Below are 20,975 nucleotides of genomic sequence, written 5' to 3' on the forward strand. Positions count from 1 at the left end.
GTTTTAATCCAGTCGCGAATTTGTGGCCCAAAGTTAAACGCTTCTAGAACTTTGGATAAAAACTGCCAATCAACCGAATCAAAGGCTTTTTTAAAATCGACGAATATTGCCATGCCTGGTATATTTTCTAAAGATGTTATTTTCATTATGTCTTGTATCAGCCTAATATTTTGGCCAATGTATCGCCCCTTGACGTAACCGGTTTGGTCGTCATGGATAAGTTTGGGGAGAAAGTTGGCGATTCTGCTTGCTATGGCCTTTGTTATTATTTTATAGTCAGTGTTTAATAAAGATATTGGTCTCCAGTTTTCTAAGTATAGCTTGTTTTTCCGCTTTTTTGGCACAACTTTGATAATTCCTTGTCTCTGAGTTATATTTAGACATTTGTGTATTAGAGCATAATTAAAACTTTCAACCATTTCATCTCCTAAGACGGACCAAAAATGTAAATAGAATTCTACAGTGAATCCGTCGCTTCCTGGGCATTTGCCTTTGGCACTCATTTTAAGCGTTTCAAAACATTCTTGCTTGGTGAGTGGCAATTCTAGCTTCTCTAGGTCAGCGTCGTTTAATTTTGGGAGGTTTGGGTCTTCAAAAAATAATTTATCGTGCCGGTTCTTTCGAGGTACCTCTGTGTAGAGGTTTTTATAAAACAGCTTTTGGCAGTGTAAAATTTCATTGGAGTCTGTTATTTCTTGGCCATCTTGAGATTTAAGCTTCGATATGTATGTTTTGGCATGCTGTCGTTTTTCCAAGTTTAAGAAATATTTAGTATTTTTTTCTCCTTGCTCATGCCATCTTGTTCTACTTCTTACAATAGCTCCTTTGGTCCGGTAATCAGCAATCTTGTTTAGCTCCGATCTCAGGCTATATAATTTAGCAATATTCTCTTTTGACCTGTTTGATACGAGTGTTTTCATTAAGGCGTCTATTTGATCTGAGAGATCTTTTTCTATGTTCTTACGCTCTCTGCTCTTTTTCTTTGAGTAACGCACGCAGAAACCTCTTATCTCCATTTTTATCATATCCCAGAATAAACCTTTATCGGTAAGATAGCAGTATTTCTTTTTGTACTCCGGTATTATACAATGAAGTTGTTCTAAGAAGGTGTTATCTTCCAAGAGAGAATTATTAAATTTCCAAAAACCAGGTCCTCTTTGCGCGAAATCTTTAGATTGGAGTGTCATAATTATTGCAGAGTGATCTGACAAAGAGGATTCTTTTATCTCTGTATTAAGCACGATCTCTAAGAGATCCTTAGAGACTAGCCAGTAATCCAATCTACATTGTACTTTTAGTGCCTTGTCGCGCCATGTGAATTGCCGTTGATCAGGGTGCTGATACCTCCAAACATCTTGAAGTTTTAACAGGTCGCGCAGTTCGAAGATTTCGCTGATTACATTGTTTTTTTCTTTCTACCGCATTACCTCCTAGTTTGTCACGAGCTGTTAGCGCGCAATTGAAATCTCCACCGATTATAGTACTATCTATATTGTCCGAACGATTACTGAGAATGTCACGAACGTTCGAGAAAAACATTTTTTGATCAGAATTATTGTTCGGGCTGTAAATGTTACACAATCTAAAGGTGGTATCACAAATAGTTGCCTGAAGAATTAAATATCTTCCGTTTTTGTCAGTTTCGATGGTGTCAGCTAGAGCAGTTAATTTGGGATTCAATAGTATCATGACACCTCTCGAATGACTTGTACCATGGCTGAAATAAATTTTGCCACCCCATTCAGATTTCCATAAGTTTTCTATGCTTTTTGTTGAGTAGGTTTCCTGGAGGAATACGATATCAAATCTATTGTTGTGCAGCCACCTAAAAAGCTGTCTTCGTTTACGCGATTGGTTTAGACCTCTGACATTTAATGAACAAAGAGATGCTGTAAATGGAGTTGTCATAATTCAGACAAATGATGTTTTCTTGGCAAAACATGGATGAAAATAACAATCAATATAGAGTTAAAATTGCTACGAAGCCCTCCTTGCGACCATTTTACTGCTAAAAGATCGTGTTTGTTAAGCAAGGCAATACCGCGAAACACAAAGCATAGGAGTGATATTAAACTGCGTGAAATGTGGCACGATAGAAGCAAAATAGACTTATTAGACTTAAAGCGGATCGAAAAAGTAATAGAAATATATATAATAAATTGCGCAAACACACACACAAAAAGACATAAATAACTTAGAAGATTAGAACGAAGCATGCTGAGGGGGAGGCAGAAAACTCAGGACACACAGGGGGAAAGTAATTATAGATATGAAATAAAACCTCAATTCGGCCGAGTCCTTCCTTTGTTCAGGGACATGTCTGGTGTAATTGTCAAATGTTTTCTAGGTCTTCAAAAGAGAAGATTCGAAACCGTTCACCATCAGATGAGGACTTCACGTAAATCTTCCCATCCAGTGTCCACACGCTTGAGAGGTGTTTGTTTCTTTTTCGTTGATTTGCCTCTTTCACAATATCTCTTCTGTGCTGTGTTAAATTTTCATTGATATAAATGCGGTCCTGGTTAGATTCAGCGGCGGATGAGAAAGAAGGGAAAATGTCAGAAACTTTGATGTTACGAAGCCTGATGCGTTCTTTATACAGTTTTGTCTTTGTTTTGTGACTGCAGAATTTAATAATAATCGGTCGCTTTCCTTCTCTGCCTTTCAATTTATGTGAGATTTCGATGTCATCAGGCCGAATAGTTACATCGAGTGCACTTGCGATTTTGATGACAGCGCTTTCTGTGTCGGTGTAGACGTGTTCAGGTAGACCATGGATTTCAAGGGAATTTTTACGAGTATACTGCTCGAGGTCGTCATAAGCACTCCAAACCCGTTGTGTTTCTTCTCTTTCCTTACCCAGTTGTTGCTTAGTGGCTTCTAAATTTTCCTTTGTCTTGTTGAGCTCCTTTTGTAGTGATGCATTGGTTGTTGTTGCTTTATTTAGTGAAACCTTGATCTCTTGTAGCTCTTTTTCATTGAAGGACAGCGAGTCTTTCAGCTCTGCGAGTTCGTTCTTGAGAGCTCGATTCTCTTGTGAAATTTCAGATACAGTAGCCCGAATGCTTATGAGGAGGTCTTTAATCTCAAGCAGGGTAGGCTCTTTCTCGGTGAACAAAACGCTCGCGTCTTCTTCTAAATCCGCCATGTTGGATTTTTTGGCAGTGCTTGTTTCTTCTTCTGTTGAGCCTCGGTCACCTCTTTTATTCTTCCTTGCTCTTTGCATGGAAGTTAAAGTTAGTATCAATGTCTCTCTGGGTTAGACCTAGGCTTTATCGACGATTTTACAGGCAAGGGCGGCCAAATGTTTGCTTAGGCAAAAAACATGTGGCCGTACCGGACGAGGCCGCGCATCTCCGTGTAGACATTACTTTGTCTTACCACACAAACTTCAAGCCAAAAAAAATGTTTACATGACTGTATATTTATGAAGCTCATATCAATGCACCAGTCTGTATGTTTAAAGTGGCACTCGGTGCCGGAAGTCTTAGCTACAAAAGCCTTACTAAATTCTTGAACCATCCATGGCTGTGATTATTAGTTTCATGATGCATAAATTATCTTTAGGGGCTGCTGTGGCATATTTAAAGTATACTGGACTCTGTTTTGAGCAGTCTGAGTTCAAGCCCTGGCTTTGGTCACTCCTGAGCAGGACACTCGGGGGTGCTCATTAGGCATAGGGGATCGGAGAATTCTCCGGCTACTACGTAGAATTCTCCGGCTAAATTTCTAAGGCCTGTACCTATTTTTTTTGCAAACCTTTAAAAATCATCCTCTGGTTACTTTACACTATTCTCCTGCTATTACAATTCTTAGTGAAAACCCTGGACACTTTACTCTCATAGTGCCTCTCTCCCCAACAGGTGTGTAAATGGAAAATATGTTTCCCAAGGGGGTAATCCTGTGGTTGACAAGTATTAGAAACATACTTGTACTCTGGCCTAGTCTCCTCCAGCTTATAAAGCGGAGAATGTAGTTTACCGATACATGATTTACAGACGCAGTGAATCATTGTTTTAAAAGTACCTGTTTTCTGAAGAGTGCAATCACTATCACTACATTCACTCAACAATTGGCTGAGGTTTTTAAAAAATCTGAAACAAAAAATATTTTTTGATGAATATTTTTTAATATCTAACAAATCTGATGTGAATCAGAAAAGCACAAACACTAGAATAGTTGAGGAATGTCATTGGCTTGGGAGGAAAAATCAATCAGTTGTGAGATAAATAAACAACAAAATCTAAATGTTGTTATCCCTGTGGTTCATCTTGTTCACAGTACAATAACTATTTACAAAGTTTTCACACTTTTTGGGTTTGCACAGCAATGGTAACTGTCTAATGAAACGTACTAGACATTTTGAAAATGCATAATTATATTTTTTCAATTCTTCTGGATGCAAAACATTTTTAACCAATTTTGCCCTGTGTATACTAGTGGGGTTGAAATTGATTGAGACATTTTTACTACGTTTGATATGGTGGAACCAGAGACCATGCAAGACGAGCCCCTAGACTGGCACCTAAGGTAATTACGGTGTTCTTACGGTGTTTTTTGGGGGAGCAGGGGTGGCGCAGTGGTGAGAGCGCTCGCTTCCCACCAATGTGGCCCGGGTTCGATTCCCGGACCCGGCGTCATATTTGGGTTAAGTTTGTTGTTGGTTCTCGTCCTTGCTCCGAGGGTTTTTCTCCGGGTTCTCCAGTTTTCCTCCCTCCACAAAAACCAACACTTCTAAATTCCAATTCGATCAGGGATTCAGGGCCACAATGAAAACTACTGGGACACCAGTAATTGTGTTACCCTTCAAAAGTCGGTAAAGTCGGTTTTTCTTAAATTCATGAATGACCAAAACCAAACAGAATTCTTAAAGCCTGCTCATTCTCAATTGTTACTGGAAATTATTCTGTCAGTGGTTTTGACTCACTGATACTATAATAAGTGTACTGGTATGTACCTGTCTATTCTTGTTTGATTTTCCTCAAGTTTCTTGTTGGCAACATTCACCAGAAACTCAATATACTGGATGGTAAAAACAAAAATTTAAAGCAGAGTCTCGTTTATTTATAATTTTTTACCGGTGCTTGTAATTTTCAAAAACGAAATAAAACACTGAGAAATTAAATGAAATTATGGTATAATACCCTTCCATTTAAAAAAAATCCAAAAATGACGATGATGAAGATGATAAAAAAAAAATAGTGAAATAATTTATATAGCACCATTTCCTGGAGCTCAATGGCACTTTATAATGTGTAAAATCTATATATAAAATAAGAAATCTAATTTACATTTGAATGATGATGATGTTTTTTAAAACCAGGAGACACTCTCACTGCAGTGATAAACAGATGATGTACAAAGTGTTACCCGAAATAATGAAGAAAATCAAGCAAAGTGACCAAATTTGATTGCAGATCATTAACATTTTGGCTTCCTTGTCATGAAAGGCAGGTAATTTATCTTATTCAATATTGGCTAGCATCACAGGCCCATTACTCGTAATTGCCAACGAGTCAGGCCTTCTGGAAGACCAAAAGGCCTGACGAGGCTGCAGAATATAGAGCCACGAGAAGATTTGTACATATGCGCAAAAAATATCAGAAACACTCCAAATGTCAAGTAATGTAAGTAATGTAATGTAATGTAAGGTAGATCGTGATGACACAATTTCTGATTTTTTTAGCCAATCCGTTTGGCAGAATCTGTCCAGCACGTGCACACTTTGTTTTAGTTTGGCCAATCAGCGCGCTACTAATTTGTTCAGCACGTGCATGATTCATTGGCAACTAAAATTCCCAGACAAGATGCGTCTCAGATAACAAAGAGGTTTCAAATCTGTTCGCTTCAAAAAGCCAAAATTCTCGAACTAGAGATTGAAATACAAAAGAAACTTGAATTAAACTTTGTTTAGAATTTAATTTCATTTAAGATGAAGGCAAGAAATGCATTCCAAAGCTTCAAGATTGCCAAAGCTTCGAAAATTTCGAAGTCATACAAATTTGCATGCGTAATTAAGTTAGGTCTGGCTAAGTAAACAACACGGATTTTATCGATCGGAAGAGAGTTTTATTTCGTTTCTCGAATTTATAAAATAAATTCCCTATACTACATTTTTTTGTGGATTGTCCGGCGTTTTTTTTTCTCGGAAAAATGAGGGGACGCAAGTGGCCTCAACTGTAAGTTCCTGATTTCTTAAGAGGATTAGTTTGCGGTTACCGAAAGTGTTATAATCTGTCAGCAGCATTTGAGTTATCTTCTCATCAGTTGTGTTATATTACATGGATCAATTTCCATTCTAGCGGCAGAATAAATTATAATGTTCGCGGCGAATTCTGCTTTGGCGGCAATTGGAGAAAGACAGAAGAAGCTCATCTAGCAAGGAATGATTTCTAGATACTTTGATGTCGCGTAAACGTTTCGACCTTTTAAGATTTAGGGTTGTTTTCGCCTTATGCAAGATGATCATTTCTATGTTCTATCGATCGATCATTCATGTGGATTTACCAAGAGAAAATTACGGTTAGTTTACAGCCGCGAGTTGCGGTGACGCTGGCGCCTTCCACGCAGAAAGTCATTCAAAATCCTGAATATGTTAGGACATATTGCAAATGGTTCGTACCTTTCAGTTGTGCCGTGAAAATTAATTGTCGGTTTCATGGACACTCGTTCTGCAGCACTAAGGCAAGCGCTCATCTGCACGCTATCGTTCGAAATGTTGTGTTTGTTTTAGTTCAGTTTTTCAGTTATACACAAGAAACGCTTTAAATATAATCATGGCCCGGGCTATCACGTCATGGATCAGTAATAAGGAGGTCGCCAGGTAAGTCAAACCATTAAACATTACTATTTTTAGGTCATGGTCAGTAAATTGAAGATTCCATCTTGTTGTAACATTTGGTCAGATTCTTGTTACAAAAACACAGATTTGAGCGGGCTCATTTTATTTGCGATACATTATGTTTCGCTACATTTATTTTCTATTCGTTCTCTAAAATATACAGCCGTATCGTCAAAGTAAAGATTAATTTTAAAACTGGCCAGTATATTAGCAACTTAACCTGCAATTCTAATTCTGCTCAATTCTATTTTCTCCATCGGAGCTGGCGGGCGGCGCGCCTCATACAGTCCGATGTAACCTGCAATTCTAATACTGCAACCGCTTTAAAATATTTTCTCCATCGGAGCTGGCGGGCGGCACGCCTCATACAGTCCGATGTAACCTGCAATTCTAATACTGCAACCGCTTTAAAATATTTTCTCCATCGGAGCTGGCGGGCGGCGCGCCTCATACAGTCCGATGTAACCTGCAATTCTAATACGGCATCGCTTTAAAATATTTTCTCCATCGGAGCTGGCGGGCGGCGCGCCTCATACAGTCCGATGTAACTTGCAATTCTAATACTGCAAACGCTTTAAAATATTTTCTCCATCGGAGCTGGCGGGCGGCACGCCTCATACAGTCCGATGTAACCTGCAATTCTAATACTGCACTGCTTAAAAATATTTTCTCCATCGGAGCTGGCGGGCGGCACGCCTCATACAGTCCGATGTAACCTGCAATTCTAATACTGCAACCGCTTTAAAATATTTTCTCCATCGGAGCTGGCGGGCGGCGCGCCTCATACAGTCCGATGTAACCTGCAATTCTAATACGGCATCGCTTTAAAATATTTTCTCCATCGGAGCTGGCGGGCGGCGCGCCTCATACAGTCCGATGTAACTTGCGATTCTAATACTGCAACCGCTTTAAAATATTTTCTCCATCGGAGCTGGCGGGCGGCACGCCTCATACAGTCCGATGTAACCTGCAATTCTAATACTGCACTGCTTAAAAATATTTTCTCCATCGGAGCTGGCGGGCGGCACGCCTCATACAGTCCGATGTAACCTGCAATTCTAATACTGCAACCGCTTTAAAATATTTTCTCCATCGGAGCTGGCGGGCGGCGCGCCTCATACAGTCCGATGTAACCTGCAATTCTAATACGGCATCGCTTTAAAATATTTTCTCCATCGGAGCTGGCGGGCGGCGCGCCTCATACAGTCCGATGTAACTTGCGATTCTAATACTGCAACCGCTTTAAAATATTTTCTCCATCGGAGCTGGCGGGCGGCACGCCTCATACAGTCCGATGTAACCTGCAATTTTAATACTTCTCCGCCGTAAAATTGTGTCAATGTTCTTTCCTTTAACTGGTGGGTCATATAGTTTAGACTGCAACACAGAGATACTTATCATCGAGCCACAATATATACTTTTAAGTCTGTTCCCCCAATGGAATACATAATCAAGAGTAACTAATCATTAGCTGGCAACGTTTTTTTAGGTGGTGCAGCGTCATGGAACAACTGCAAACAATAATTTTATGTGCATGTTTCTATTGAAGACGGCTGCACACATATGCTTGCCACAACACTTGTACATTGTACAAAATGCTGAAAATGGAAACAGTGCGGCGTTATTAAGCATTGTTTTTCATTGAATGCGTTTTTCTTTTGAAGGCTTTGCTTCGATACAGCTTTAAGATTCAGTTTCGTGATTTTACGGGCCTGTTACCAGTTCGAGTCTAGTACGCAAAAGGCCGCTACTCGCAGTTCAAGAATTAAACTGCTTTGGCCTTTACAAAAATCATAGGAAAATTCCTTTCTATTATTGTCAGCCGCTCATTATGCAGCTAATTCAGTTTGGTAAGTTACTTGCGGCTTTAATATGCGCTCGTCAGTTCGAAAATTCTATAGTTTTTTTGATAGGCTCGATCAGGAAAATCGAACAAGGTGTACCGATACAGCAGACCGGCTGTATTTTATTAACAGCCTCCCCGGTTTTATAAAATGTGCTGTGCATTTTCGTTGTCAGTTTTAAAATTTGTTTATTTTCACGCTTTCTTCAATAATCATCTTTAAAATTGGTTCCTTGTTTCTCCGATTTTGCCGAGGTACATCGACAACATTTTAAAAACTCGAAATCACAGCGCGCTGTTATCACAACATCACAAAATTATTAGTCGACGGTATTATGATTATCTTTTTCTGGTCTTCATTAGATTAAATAATGTTTTTGACAGCGAAACAGATTATGACACCTTTCGCGGCTTAAGCGAAGGAGCCTGGTGTGAGGTATGCTAGGAATCCTAGGATAATATCCTAGCATTCCTCTGAAGTACTTACAGTTGATACCGCCTGCGTCCCCTCATGCAGGGCCTTTAATTTTCCTAAAAGCTGGTTGCCCAAACGCAATTTGCAGTGTCTCAACAACAACAATTCAACGTGACATTTGAGACATCACGCATTGCGCGTGATGAAATAAACTTGTTCCATCTTTGGCCACAAACTTGTCCGGCCAGGCTATTACCTTTTAAAACCTCAATTTTTTTTGAATACTTATGTGCTGAATGGATTAACTGCAGTGTGGAAAGTTTGAAATGCTTTGTTTTGGCAAATCTTTGTAAAAGTCTGCTTTTTGTTTCGTAATTTATTTTCTGTGTTCAGTGGCTCATAGCCACTTTGATTAAGACCTATAGGACTTTAAAACAGCGGAAACCTTTCCAAAATAGTGGCATCGGACAACAATGGCTTGAAACTCTCAAATAGCATAAAGTTTACAAGATTTCTCACTAAATCTTCACTACTTTGGTATTATTTTAGAACTTTTTCCTCGTTTAGCCTTCATAAAATCGCATTTTATTCCATAAACATTCAAGATTTTCAAAGAAAACGCGCAATGTTTATTGATTGACCAAAATCATAAAGCGTCCCGTTGTACTCGTTGGCATTTCTACCAATAGGTACCACAGTTAGTATAAGCAATAAATAACATAGCCCTCTGCACACATTGCATGCCTATACTATGATACCAAAAAAGATTAATTTGTAAGTGAGGTTTTGTTAGGAAACTCCAACTTCACAGATGAAATACCTTGTCAGAGACCATGAGTTCTCCCTTATGAACAAGTGGCACTTCCAAGCTCTGTGTACTTCTTACTGCCTGGAAGAACCAGAGAACACACTAGCGAACACTATATAGTTTAGACCAGGCCAATCCTGTCTTTTAAATTCTACCAAATTTTTGATCATTTGAGGCCAATAAAGCCTGGCCAAACAGAGATGCAACTTGTGCCAACTTGTGTCTCCCTTTGGCCAGGACTTGCGTTGACTTGCGATAACTTGCGTTCACTTTCTTCAAGATCAAATTTCCATGCAAGTCAAAAGTTTGGCCACCCAATGTAAGTCAATGCCAGTCTTGCTGTTTACTTCAAGTACTGAAGAGTAGCATTGAAATGCAGGAATGTCGCTAAGGGTCGGCTTCCGGCTAATTTAACCGGCTGAAATAGAACTTAAATCCGGCTGAAATTTCACATGAAAACAAAGGCTTGGGTAAACTTTTAGAGCTGCCAAGGCCAGAAAAGCCAGCTGGGCTTGTTGCTGAGCCAGCTTAGTGTTCTCTTAGCTACATCCCTGGAAATGGCTTTTTTGACAGCTTGCATGAGTAAACTTGAAAGTCGGTTTGGCCACCCAATGCAAGTCTGTAATCAAGTTCAACTTGTGATTACTTGACGTGTCCACTTGCGTTACCATTTGGCAAGGCTTAACTTAACAACTAGAGAATGCAGATATAAGTTGGATTTGTGGGGTTTCACTGTAGGACTGTTACACATACAGCTATTTCAGTTAACGTTGTCCGGATGAAATCTTAAAGACAAGACTGAAAGGCAGTATGGGTAGAAGAAGAGAGTAACTGCACGTGTTGAATACTAAAATATATAGTGACATGGCAAACGCAAATTTCTTCAAACATGTGAAACGAGGTGCTTTTAGCCACAATGAATTAAAGAAGAATTTTCAAAAACTCAGAGGCAAGAGACAGTGAAAGTAAAGCTACAGAAAGGCTTTCTGAAATGAAAAACAAACTCGTGAATTCTTACCGTGCGAAATACAAATTTGTGCATTAAATGAAGCTTATATGTAAATTTGCAGTGAATACCCAAAATGCCCTACGGTCTTGCCTTTTAGGTTTTAGCTTTGACCCGACAACGTTTATTGAAATAGCTGTATTCTGGATACACTGAGGTTGAAAACCAAAAAGGTGGTCAACAAAAGAAACTTTTATTAGTCTCTAGGATTTTGACTGTATAGATCTATTTTTTTAACTCAATAATTTTGTAAGCAGCTCAATAAATAGATACCCACCACTATCACATTTGCCTTCTTGCCGATAACAATTCCAGAATTTTTGAAACCAGATATGAGAGCCGCTTTAAGCTACAAAAGAAAATATTATTTTTTTACATTACTTTTAAAACATAATCATGGTGAACTGTAATGGAGAACTGTTAGACAGTGACTTCCACACCTGGCCCCAGGTATTCAAAGGATGGATAATGCTATTCAGGGATGAATCACTATTCAGTGGATAGCTTAGTTTGTTTTATAAACACTCATCCAATGGATAGTGATTTATACCATGGATGGTGCTATCCACCCCTTGAACAACTGGCCACAGTCTATAATAGGTAACAATATGGCAGTTACTGTGTTTGGTGAATGCAAAAAAAGTGCAATGAAAGAAGAACCCTTTCAGAGAGAGTTTTTAATATTAATAATAAATCATTTTTATAAACTTTCTTTCTTACTTTCCTTTGTAACTTGTGTCTGCTTCATTATGCTTTGTGATATTATTTATTAATTACATATGACATGATAAATTTCAAATAGATTTTAATTAAAAATTTCTTACCATGTGTTGTCCAGTATTGAGGTCTTTGCACTGAACATGCAAAACAAATGGTTCAAACTTGAACACAGCATTTCCCTGACAGCCTTTCAAGGAATTAATCTAGAAGTCAAACAAGCAGATTAAGATGATCCTCTTATGAATTGCTGCACACAGAAAACAGATATCAGTCATCACCATAACTAAAAAATCACTTAATTTATAAGTGTCAAGGTATTTAGCATTACTGTGCTAATTGAGGACACTAAGTAAACAAACAAATATTGTAAATGGAACAACGCGAAATGAACCTACTCAAGGCAACCCACAAAGCTCTTCATAACCCGTATTGGCCAAGTTACTTGAAGCTTAATGTATTCCAACACGAACGATGCCTAAGATCCAGTAACAGCATTCAATTAGAGAGGTCCCTAATTAATAATACTTTACAGGACCAAACTGCGAGCCTTTTTAACACATTGCCCAGCAACGTGAGATGCTGCCAAGACTATAATAAGTTTTGTAAAGACACCAAAAACATTATTTTTAAGAGAGTTTTAGAACATTTGAATTTTTAACTTTTTAGCATGTCTTAAGTATTTTTTTTTGTTTTGTTTTATATACTATAATTCACATAATTAGTTCTTATATCGTTTTAATACAATTTTATCTCGTTTTCATGTAAATATAAATTCTTAGATATTTTTTAAACTTTTACATCTGTAAATTTAGTTAGGATCGGGCAGGCGAAGAGCCACTCTGTGGATATACTGCCCGAAGTGCCATTATTATTATTATTATTATTATTATTATTAAATCATTAAATTAAATTAAAATCCCAACTGGCAGGAGGCTGACCAGTTAGCTATTTACAAAGCGTGGAGGAATTGAATTCGGGACTACTGAACACAAATCCATCTTGTGGCAGGGAGTAGAATTTGAACCCAGGACCTCAAGATTACAAGTCCAACCTAAGGCGTCCCAAACTCACCATTCAAGACATTGATCAATGCAAATCTTAGTGATTTAATATGTGACCATATTGAGTGGGATGCGACTACATAAAGTACATGGTGTTGTGTTAAATGTAGGCCATCAAGAATAATTTAAGGGCTCTATAAGACATTAATGGAGTTTAAAATAACACAGAATTTAAACGCTCAACAAAGTAAAAATTTTCCTTCTTTTAATAAAATAAAGAAAATGCACTCACCTTGCTTGTCTTCTGTTGTCCTTTTGGGCTATTTCATGGTTTATTTTTTGGGGGGAGGGGGAGAGGAGTTGAAGTTTTTGTCGTGGTCTTCTAATTTTTACAGTTACAGTTACAGAAGAAAATCTCAAAACATTGCAAAATCTATGATATCACAGGGTAACAGTGCAAATGTTGACTGATGACTGCCTTTCTTCTAATGTCTTCCTTGTGCTATTTAAGAAATCACTTAATAACTGGTCCCTCAGAAAATCAGTTACACCCACTTTCAGTGTTTTGTGCATGTTCTCTAGGGACATCCATCTTTTGACGTGCTTAACAAACAAGTGGGATTAAAAACTGCCAATCACAGCCCACCAGCATGACCTTCTAAACTTGTGGGCTCATTTGCATGAAACCAACACTGGTATGCATCGGTTTTGATTGGCTCATTTCAAACAGCACATTGAAATATGTATGTAGAAAGATAGCTATGCACACTGAAAGCAGGTGTAATTTTGTTTCCCCCACAGCAGCCCAGGGGGGGTACTCCGGCTTGTAAATGACGGGGATGATCAAATGGAGGCAAAACTCAGGACCCAAAAAAATCCCTAAGTCTTCCCACATTACCCAAAAAAATCCCTGGACCAAAAATAACCCCCCAAAAAATCCCTTGTCAAATTACCCCTAAATTGCCAGGAGCCGCAATAACATAACACAAAGAACGCTCATTTTGTTTATTCATCATACCATAAAAACGCCAAGGCCGGCGCCGTGCCAAGGCACTTTAGTTCGTTTTTAATAACCAAAAAAATCCCCTATCTAAATCAAGTCACCCCAAAAATACTTGCCAAATTTTCAAACCCAAAAAAATCCCGGAATCGAAAATTTCAAACCCAAAAAAATCCTTCGATCATCCCCGTCATTAACAAGCCGGAGTACCCCCCCTGGGCACAGCAGAGCCAAGGGAAACATCGAGATTCGCGGGAAACAAAATTAACTGTTTCCCTTGGGACCATTTATTCAGTCGTGGTAAATATTTTATGTATTATACATACTTACAACTTCTTCTTCTCCAGCTGCATTATGGGTAATATAAAGCCACTCGCAATGTTTCTTCTTCTGATCTGCAAGCTGATGATAAAATCACAGTTAAAAAACTTCGTTCAATAAGTTGACCAAATTGGACCATATTAAAAATTTAACAACGCTAATCTTCTCGACGCTAGTTAGCAATATATATTAATTTGGCCTCCCAAATGGACACTGGACAACACATCGGACACAAGTTGTCTGTCAACAAATATTTTTCTTTCGAAAATTGACCGACCTCAGAGAAAACTGATATCCTTCCAGAGCAAGAACTCGTGGTAAAATAATTATCTTTGGCGTTAATATATTGCACTAAGTCCATGATTTGGTCATCTATGCTTCCTTTTTTACTCAGATCTACTTGAGAAAGACAAGACACTTTTTGCTTCTCGAAGGCGGCCATTTTGAAAATTATCTTTCATGGGGAGTGGTGCTGGCATGTGATACCGTGGGCTCAGTAATTTGTTTTGCCGCCATTTTTGATCGGCCGTCGTTTATAACAGGCATCGAAACAAACTGTTATTTTCTTCACAATTATGCTACGAAGAAAGCCCACGCGTATAGAACTGAAAGGAGAGGATATAGAAGAATTCGAAAAAGCAAAAAAGATGTGGATGGTGGACACAAAGAAGGGGGATGAGGATGCTAAAGTACAAAGCTTGCTTGATGATTCGCCAATGGCGTTCAATGATCCAAAGAGGATTGCGAAAATTCAAGAGAGAATAGGCTACAAGCCTGAGATTGTACCTAGCGATGGAACAACGACATTCCTTTCATGACAACTTACACGACGGCTGGATTGATTCCTAAATGTGCTTGGCACTGATGATCACTACGTGTACAAATATTAACCAATCTAAAGAACTTGAGACACCAAACATTTTCAATGTAAGCTTACATTGGATCGTAGCGTTCGAAGCATTCAAAGGCAACATGGAAGGCACAAATCTTAACTTCTGACGGCTTCCCTTCTGACACCAGACATGAAGTATTTTGCAATGCTGATTGGATCCAACTGTTGGCTTATGCCAGTACTTAGCTTGTGTGCTGTGAGCACAGAGATAATTTTATTACAGGCGGAAGGAACAAACAGCAGGAAAGCGACAAGAAGACTGAACGATGCTTATGCAGAACATGGAAACTATAAAATGGCTGGTGACTCTATTACATTATTGCAGTTTTCAGTGATATGTGAACTCTGAAATTCAAAATCCAACTTATGATTGCATTTTTCGCTGCCGACAAATTATCATAATTGCAATGAACAATGAAAACAGAAACAAGCAAAATGGATCGAAATCTACCAATCACAACTGACGGACGTGACCTTTTGACCCGGTTGAAGTGAACTTGTGTTTTCCGAGAGGTTAGCTAAGATGATTGACGGCAGCAAAAAGTGTAAACCTTAAAACTGCAATAACTGAGTTAGGTTGATGTAAACCCTGAAATCAGGCTTTTTTCCGCTTATGAAGGTGAGAGAAAATGATAAAAAGTGGGAGAGAGAATTGGCCTGATCGCAGGTTTAATAGGGTAACTTAATTAATTATTAAGGGCAATGGGTTATTCAACCCAATGGACTGAATAATACCAAAAAACCTTTTGGCTAGATGTTGGATGTCTTTGTTGCTTATGTTAAATTTAGAATAGCCTCTGATTGAACAGACTCGTGAGTCAAGGATGGGGTAAAGAAAACAGGAACAAAAAGTGAGGGGAAGGGATAGGAAGGAAGGGGGGGGGATGGCGAGAGCCTCTGCCACCTCACCACCTTGTTATTTTTTTTCTAGTTCACTTTATAATTTACATGTATTTCCCTCCCTACCCTCCCCCCTACCCTCCCACAAACCGTTGGCCACTTCACCTGCGGCCAGTCCCTTCTTAACCCTTCCAGAAGCAACCAGTTACTTCTTTGTCCTTCCAACAGGAGCCACTTCACAGGATAAAGTTTTAGATGGAAGTGTAGGGATTTCAATAGAAATTGAACTGAACCAACCTTTCTCAAAGTATCTTTCTTCTCTATACTCTTATCTTGTCAGAATAGGTTTCCCATTCTCAGGGGGAAACCAAATATACATGAATAAGTGTCACATAAAAGTTCTTCATTGGTATTTACATTACTTACACTGTGTTTTATAGTAAAAAAAAGTACTTAAAAAACTGAGAAGCCCATGAGGACTTACATGAGATCTTCATCCACCAATAAAGGAAAAGTTAAAAGGAAAGATTCTCAACAAATGGGAAAAATCAAAGATTGCTTCACCATATGCCCTTCACAATCCCTCCGGTTTGCCTAGAGTAGAGGTTAGGACAGGGGGTGAGGGAGAGGAGGCAATAAAGAAAATGATGGCTTCACAAAATTTCCTCAGGCATTCTGTCTTTTGTTTGTCAAATTTTGATGGTCGCTTGCAGTTGAATTCCATAACCCAAACCTTCAAGGGAAATCAGGGGTTTGAGTTTTCGAGGGTAAAATTAGTAAGAAAATGACTTGGAGGGTACCTATCGTAAAAGGTTTGAGTTAGCAGGAGGTTCGGGTAATTGAGGGTTTGAGTTATTAAGATTCAACTGTAGCTTCCCATGCAGACCCTCTTCAGGCTCATGATGTATTCCTTCCAATTGAAGGAAGAATGTGTGATAGACCCAAAGAAAATTTGTGTTGAGGGCTATGTTCAATACTGCAAATTGTGCATTACATTCTGGGAAAAATTTACCCAAAGAATTCAAAAAATAAAATAGAAATTTATATTGAAAATGGCAAATGATCAAATGCAAATTACAGTATTCCGAAAAAATTGTACAATGTGTGCACAATAAAGACAGGTAAACTAACGATGATGATAGCTTCTGATGATAGATGAGATCAATCTATTCCTGCCCCACTTACCTACTTGCTATACCTATTTACAATTAACTAAGAAAATGTTTTATGATTGTTCACTGACAGATGAAATTATTGATCCGTTAGCTTTTAACATTCATTGAGTTGAAAGTTTTATGCTAGTAGCAGATTTAGACTCGCATAGAGAAGAACTTTTCTTATCCGCAAGGAGACGCAAGGAGTAACGGAACGAGCGTTGTGTGACAGTGTTCACACAACGCTCCTCTCCTAGTTAGGGAAAAGTGTTCTCGGCGTTGCATGACAACGGCTGTGAAGTAGACAAATGAGCCATTGTTGGAGATAAATCTAAGAAAGTCAAAGTCTAATAGAACACTGGAAGGTGGATTAACTTTGGACCCTTGGGACCCCTGTTCTGTTTAATTTCTTTAAGAAATAATATTGTTTATATCCAGTAAGGTCACGTAGAAAACGATGCACGTTAAGGAAATTTAGCTTGGAACTTGCCAGAACTATTAAAAATTCCAGTGTGAAATTCCACCATCAGCGCATTGTTTCCGGGGAAACCTGTGCGCTCAGGTTCTGCCACTCTCCGCAAAAGAGAAGATAATTCGATCATAGATTATTGCTGAGGTATTTTATACAAAGAATTCGTGTTAGTCAAGCCCTTGATTGGGAACTTTGGTACGCTAGCGCTACCCCACCATTACATTGCATGGTACCAAGTGAATTTTTTTTCTTCCCCATAAGCATTCGTCGCGATGTATCTCGGCGTCAGGTTTTTCCTCCTGCCTTCAGATAAAGCAAAATTTCCAATAAGTGCTACGTAGGATGTTGAAATGTTAGCGCTTAGAGTCCTTCAGTGATGGTGCCAACTGCACTGGTACTGTCCCAAGAGATGGTTCTTTTAGGCCTGACGCGCGGATGACGCGTGCTTCACGGAAGCAATTTTAGACCTCGAGATATCGTTCTCTGGCCTTCTGGAACATTACCAGTTGGTAGCTATTTTGTTTTCTGTGTTCACCACACTGAATAAAATTATAGCCAGTAACGTGGAAGAACAACTCAGACTGAATTGTCGCTACCCTTATTCCCTGAGGTCAGTCTCTTGTCGCAAGAGCCGTTTGAGCAAAAACACTGAAGCCTTCAGTCGGCATTTTCAGTTATTTTACGGTACAGTCTTCGCCCTATGCCTTGATTTACAAGACTCCGTAGTGTGTGATTTACATTCTGGTGTGTCGTTTTGCTTTTTCTTGTTTTGATTGAGAGTCTGGCCTTTGCAATGTTTACACACCTTTTCTGCGCCGTTACAGGACATGGGGCTCTCCTTTGCGCACCACTCGCTGCGCCGATGGCAAGTCAAATGACGGGGCAACTCTAATTTCTTAGTTTGGTAAGACGAAGTCATAAGTCTTGCGGAGAGTAGAGATTGTAGCGAACACTTTCTTCTGAACGCCCACTCTTTGTCAAACACAAACTCATTATCCAGATTTCGGCTTGACGATTCAAATTTTCCACTTTTGAGTTCTTTATCTTGCGCTGCAGTCATCTCTCCGTAGTCGTCATCGCCAGAGCTTTCGTCATCCGGTAGGTAATCTTGGTCGCTAACTTGGGTGCTTGCGTTAATGTTTTTCATGATTCGTGTTGAAATTACGTGTCGTTGTAATGCGCCGAACAGTAAAGTTTTTGCGCAGAACAAAGCAACAAAGACAAAAGATAACAGTCGGATACGATATAAAAGAGATTCAGTGTAGAATTAGCATAACAACAGTATTCTTTTCTTACGGTTATTAGCCTTCAAAGAGCTTGAATGTTCCAGAAAAGTAAACAATTTACACAAGTCGTTGCGGCCTTAAAAATAATCCACTCAATTAAAATTTTCAGTTATGATGAGCATTTACTATACTGATCTCGAAACATCAACAAGGTAATCTAGGCTGAAGGAAAAGAATGGAAGCTTGTCGGCAACTTAAACTTCATGCATATTTTGGTGGCACGTCCAAGAAGTGTGTTCAAAAAGACCGCTTTGTAACCCAGTCATGCTAATTGTTTACGGAAAGACAAACTTTTCTACAAGTTTTAACGGTCATAAAGGTTGAATATAAACAAAACCAAGCCGTTTTTGGAAAAAAAACTGCTTTTCTGAAAAACAAAAAGAGTAAAACCAATTCTGAGTAATCTGAAAAGTTTTTAGCAAGCCTGCAATGGATCAAAATTTATCAAGCTTTGAACATAAACAAACGACATACTTAATTTACACTCTTTTTCTATAAGAACCATTTTTATAAGAACGTTGAGGCGGTAATTTGCCGCAAAATTTAAGAAAATGTTTGGGCAAAAATAAAAACATCCTCAGGCTCGGCCAAAATTTACACCTTCTTATATATATAAAAAAAGTGTAATTACACTGCTTTGAAGAAAAGCAATAATAATCTTTCATGATGATGAGATGATGATGATGAATCCCGATAAAAAGTAATCATTACTTTTTAAAGTTTGTATTTTTGCATTTTTTCTTGTTCCCTCGACAATAATGCTCAGATGCGCGCACGACTAGTGGTTTAAAATCTTAAAATAATTGTACATGCATGAAGTTTGTTTGTAGAAAAGATTTTGTCTGCGTCATAACGTGGTGGTAGTTCTCGCGCGCGAGTGACGCCGGCTAGGTACTGACAGCCTTGTAAAATAATTTTTTTTTTAACTTTACTAAACGATTTTAGGCTGCATTTATAAGTTTTACTTGTGTAAATCTAAAATGTATTTTGATTGAGTCAGCACAGCCATGTCAGTACATGCATGCATAATGTTTGGTTGATCTCTAATTATCTAGAAAGTACGAAACAAACTTTGAAAACCCCGACATGCTATAATTAATCAAGAAAGTGAAAGTAAAACACACATAAACATAAACAAATAAAAAAGAAAAGAAAAATGGAGGAAATTCCTGGTACCACGTATGGCATCAAAGAAGCTGAAAACCCAACCAGAGGTTTTCTATTTTCGTCTTTCTCGTAAACAAAACTAAAGAGAGGGGGTTTTACCGTGTCTTTTGCGTGCACCTGCTTCCGGAAGACTACTTTCCTTAACTCAAGAGGCGGATATTTTTGTGCTTATCCTGGTTTAAATAGCCTGTTCTGTTAAGTCAGGGAATTAAGTAGCTCTTCATCAGGGATAGCCATGCCAACGAGAAAATGTTACTATATGTGTCGGAACACCGGCCATTTTTACGTAAGAAGTGTCGTTTTTGTGCGAGATAGATTAAAGCGTTGTTCTTGAACGCTAAGAAAAGTGTTTCTCTTCGGATACGCTTGCTGAACTTTTAATCTTCAGAAAATTTTGGGGAACAAGTATAATTACCCGAGTTTATGAGCCGCTATTGCCTTTTTGAAAATCGTAGCTGGCCTTTTCTGTAACGAAAGAGACATTTTTTTCTCTCCGAAAACAACAGATTACTTTTCCTATATCACGAAAGTTAAGTTTGAGGGGGAAAAAGTTCTAGTTTTTCGTCCCAACTTTAATCCGAAAATCGTAGGCGATTATAGGTCTTCCGAACAGATATTCACCGGGCTGCTCCTGCTTCGTGCGCTTGCCCAGCCAAAAGGAGCTTGTAGTACGAGTAGTGCTCCTAACTGCGCAGGTCAATACTTTTATTTTCACTTAACTATAAGATCCTATAAAATAGCCAGCAATTAGCCTTTATCTTTTTATGACAAGTTTGATGATTACATTTCCTTCTTATGCGCGCCTTTTCGCTTCGTATTCTTTTGATTGCGAGCATAATGAAAGATACGACTTCCGTGAACGACATTCGCATTCCGCGGCATTCGAAATTCGCACAAAATTTTCCAATCTCTATGTCAGAGTGCCTCTTCTTTCTGTATTTACTAACTTAGCTAAATATATTTTATACTACTTAGATCTGTAAATACCACCGCCAGCTGGCGCTTTATTGTAACTTCTGCGCCGCATCGGATGAATTGTAACATGGTAATTTTGAAGTGTAGTAACATGTCCTTTAATTATTGCGCGGATCCCGATTTTTGTTTTTATCCAGTGCGCAACGGAAACGCTACTTTAGAATCGGGCGGAAGACGAAAAAGCGTTCAGAGTGCTGCAAATTTGAAACTGAGTAGGGTCTGAGTAGAAAAAAA

The 20,975-nt window shown here is 38.7% G+C and overlaps 1 protein-coding gene across 1 annotated transcript; it reads right to left on the reverse strand.

Moving 5' to 3' along the window:
- Positions 1-3,616: 3,616 nt before the first annotated feature.
- LOC144630098 (tRNA wybutosine-synthesizing protein 3 homolog) lies at positions 3,617-14,397 on the reverse strand. Its single transcript, XM_078488387.1, has 7 exons — positions 14,233-14,397; positions 13,965-14,036; positions 11,738-11,836; positions 11,191-11,262; positions 9,920-9,988; positions 4,958-5,022; positions 3,617-4,094 (listed from the first exon to the last, which is right to left on the reverse strand). The coding sequence occupies exons 1-7, from the start codon at positions 14,395-14,397 to the stop codon at positions 3,785-3,787; spliced, it is 852 nt and encodes a 283-aa protein (XP_078344513.1). The 3' UTR covers positions 3,617-3,784.
- Between the last annotated feature and the right edge of the window lie 6,578 nt (positions 14,398-20,975).

The sequence above is a fragment of the Oculina patagonica genome, chromosome 1 (genome assembly GCF_052425735.1).
Source record: "Oculina patagonica isolate OP01 chromosome 1, crgOcupat, whole genome shotgun sequence".
NCBI classification, from domain to species: Eukaryota; Metazoa; Cnidaria; class Anthozoa; order Scleractinia; family Oculinidae; genus Oculina; species Oculina patagonica.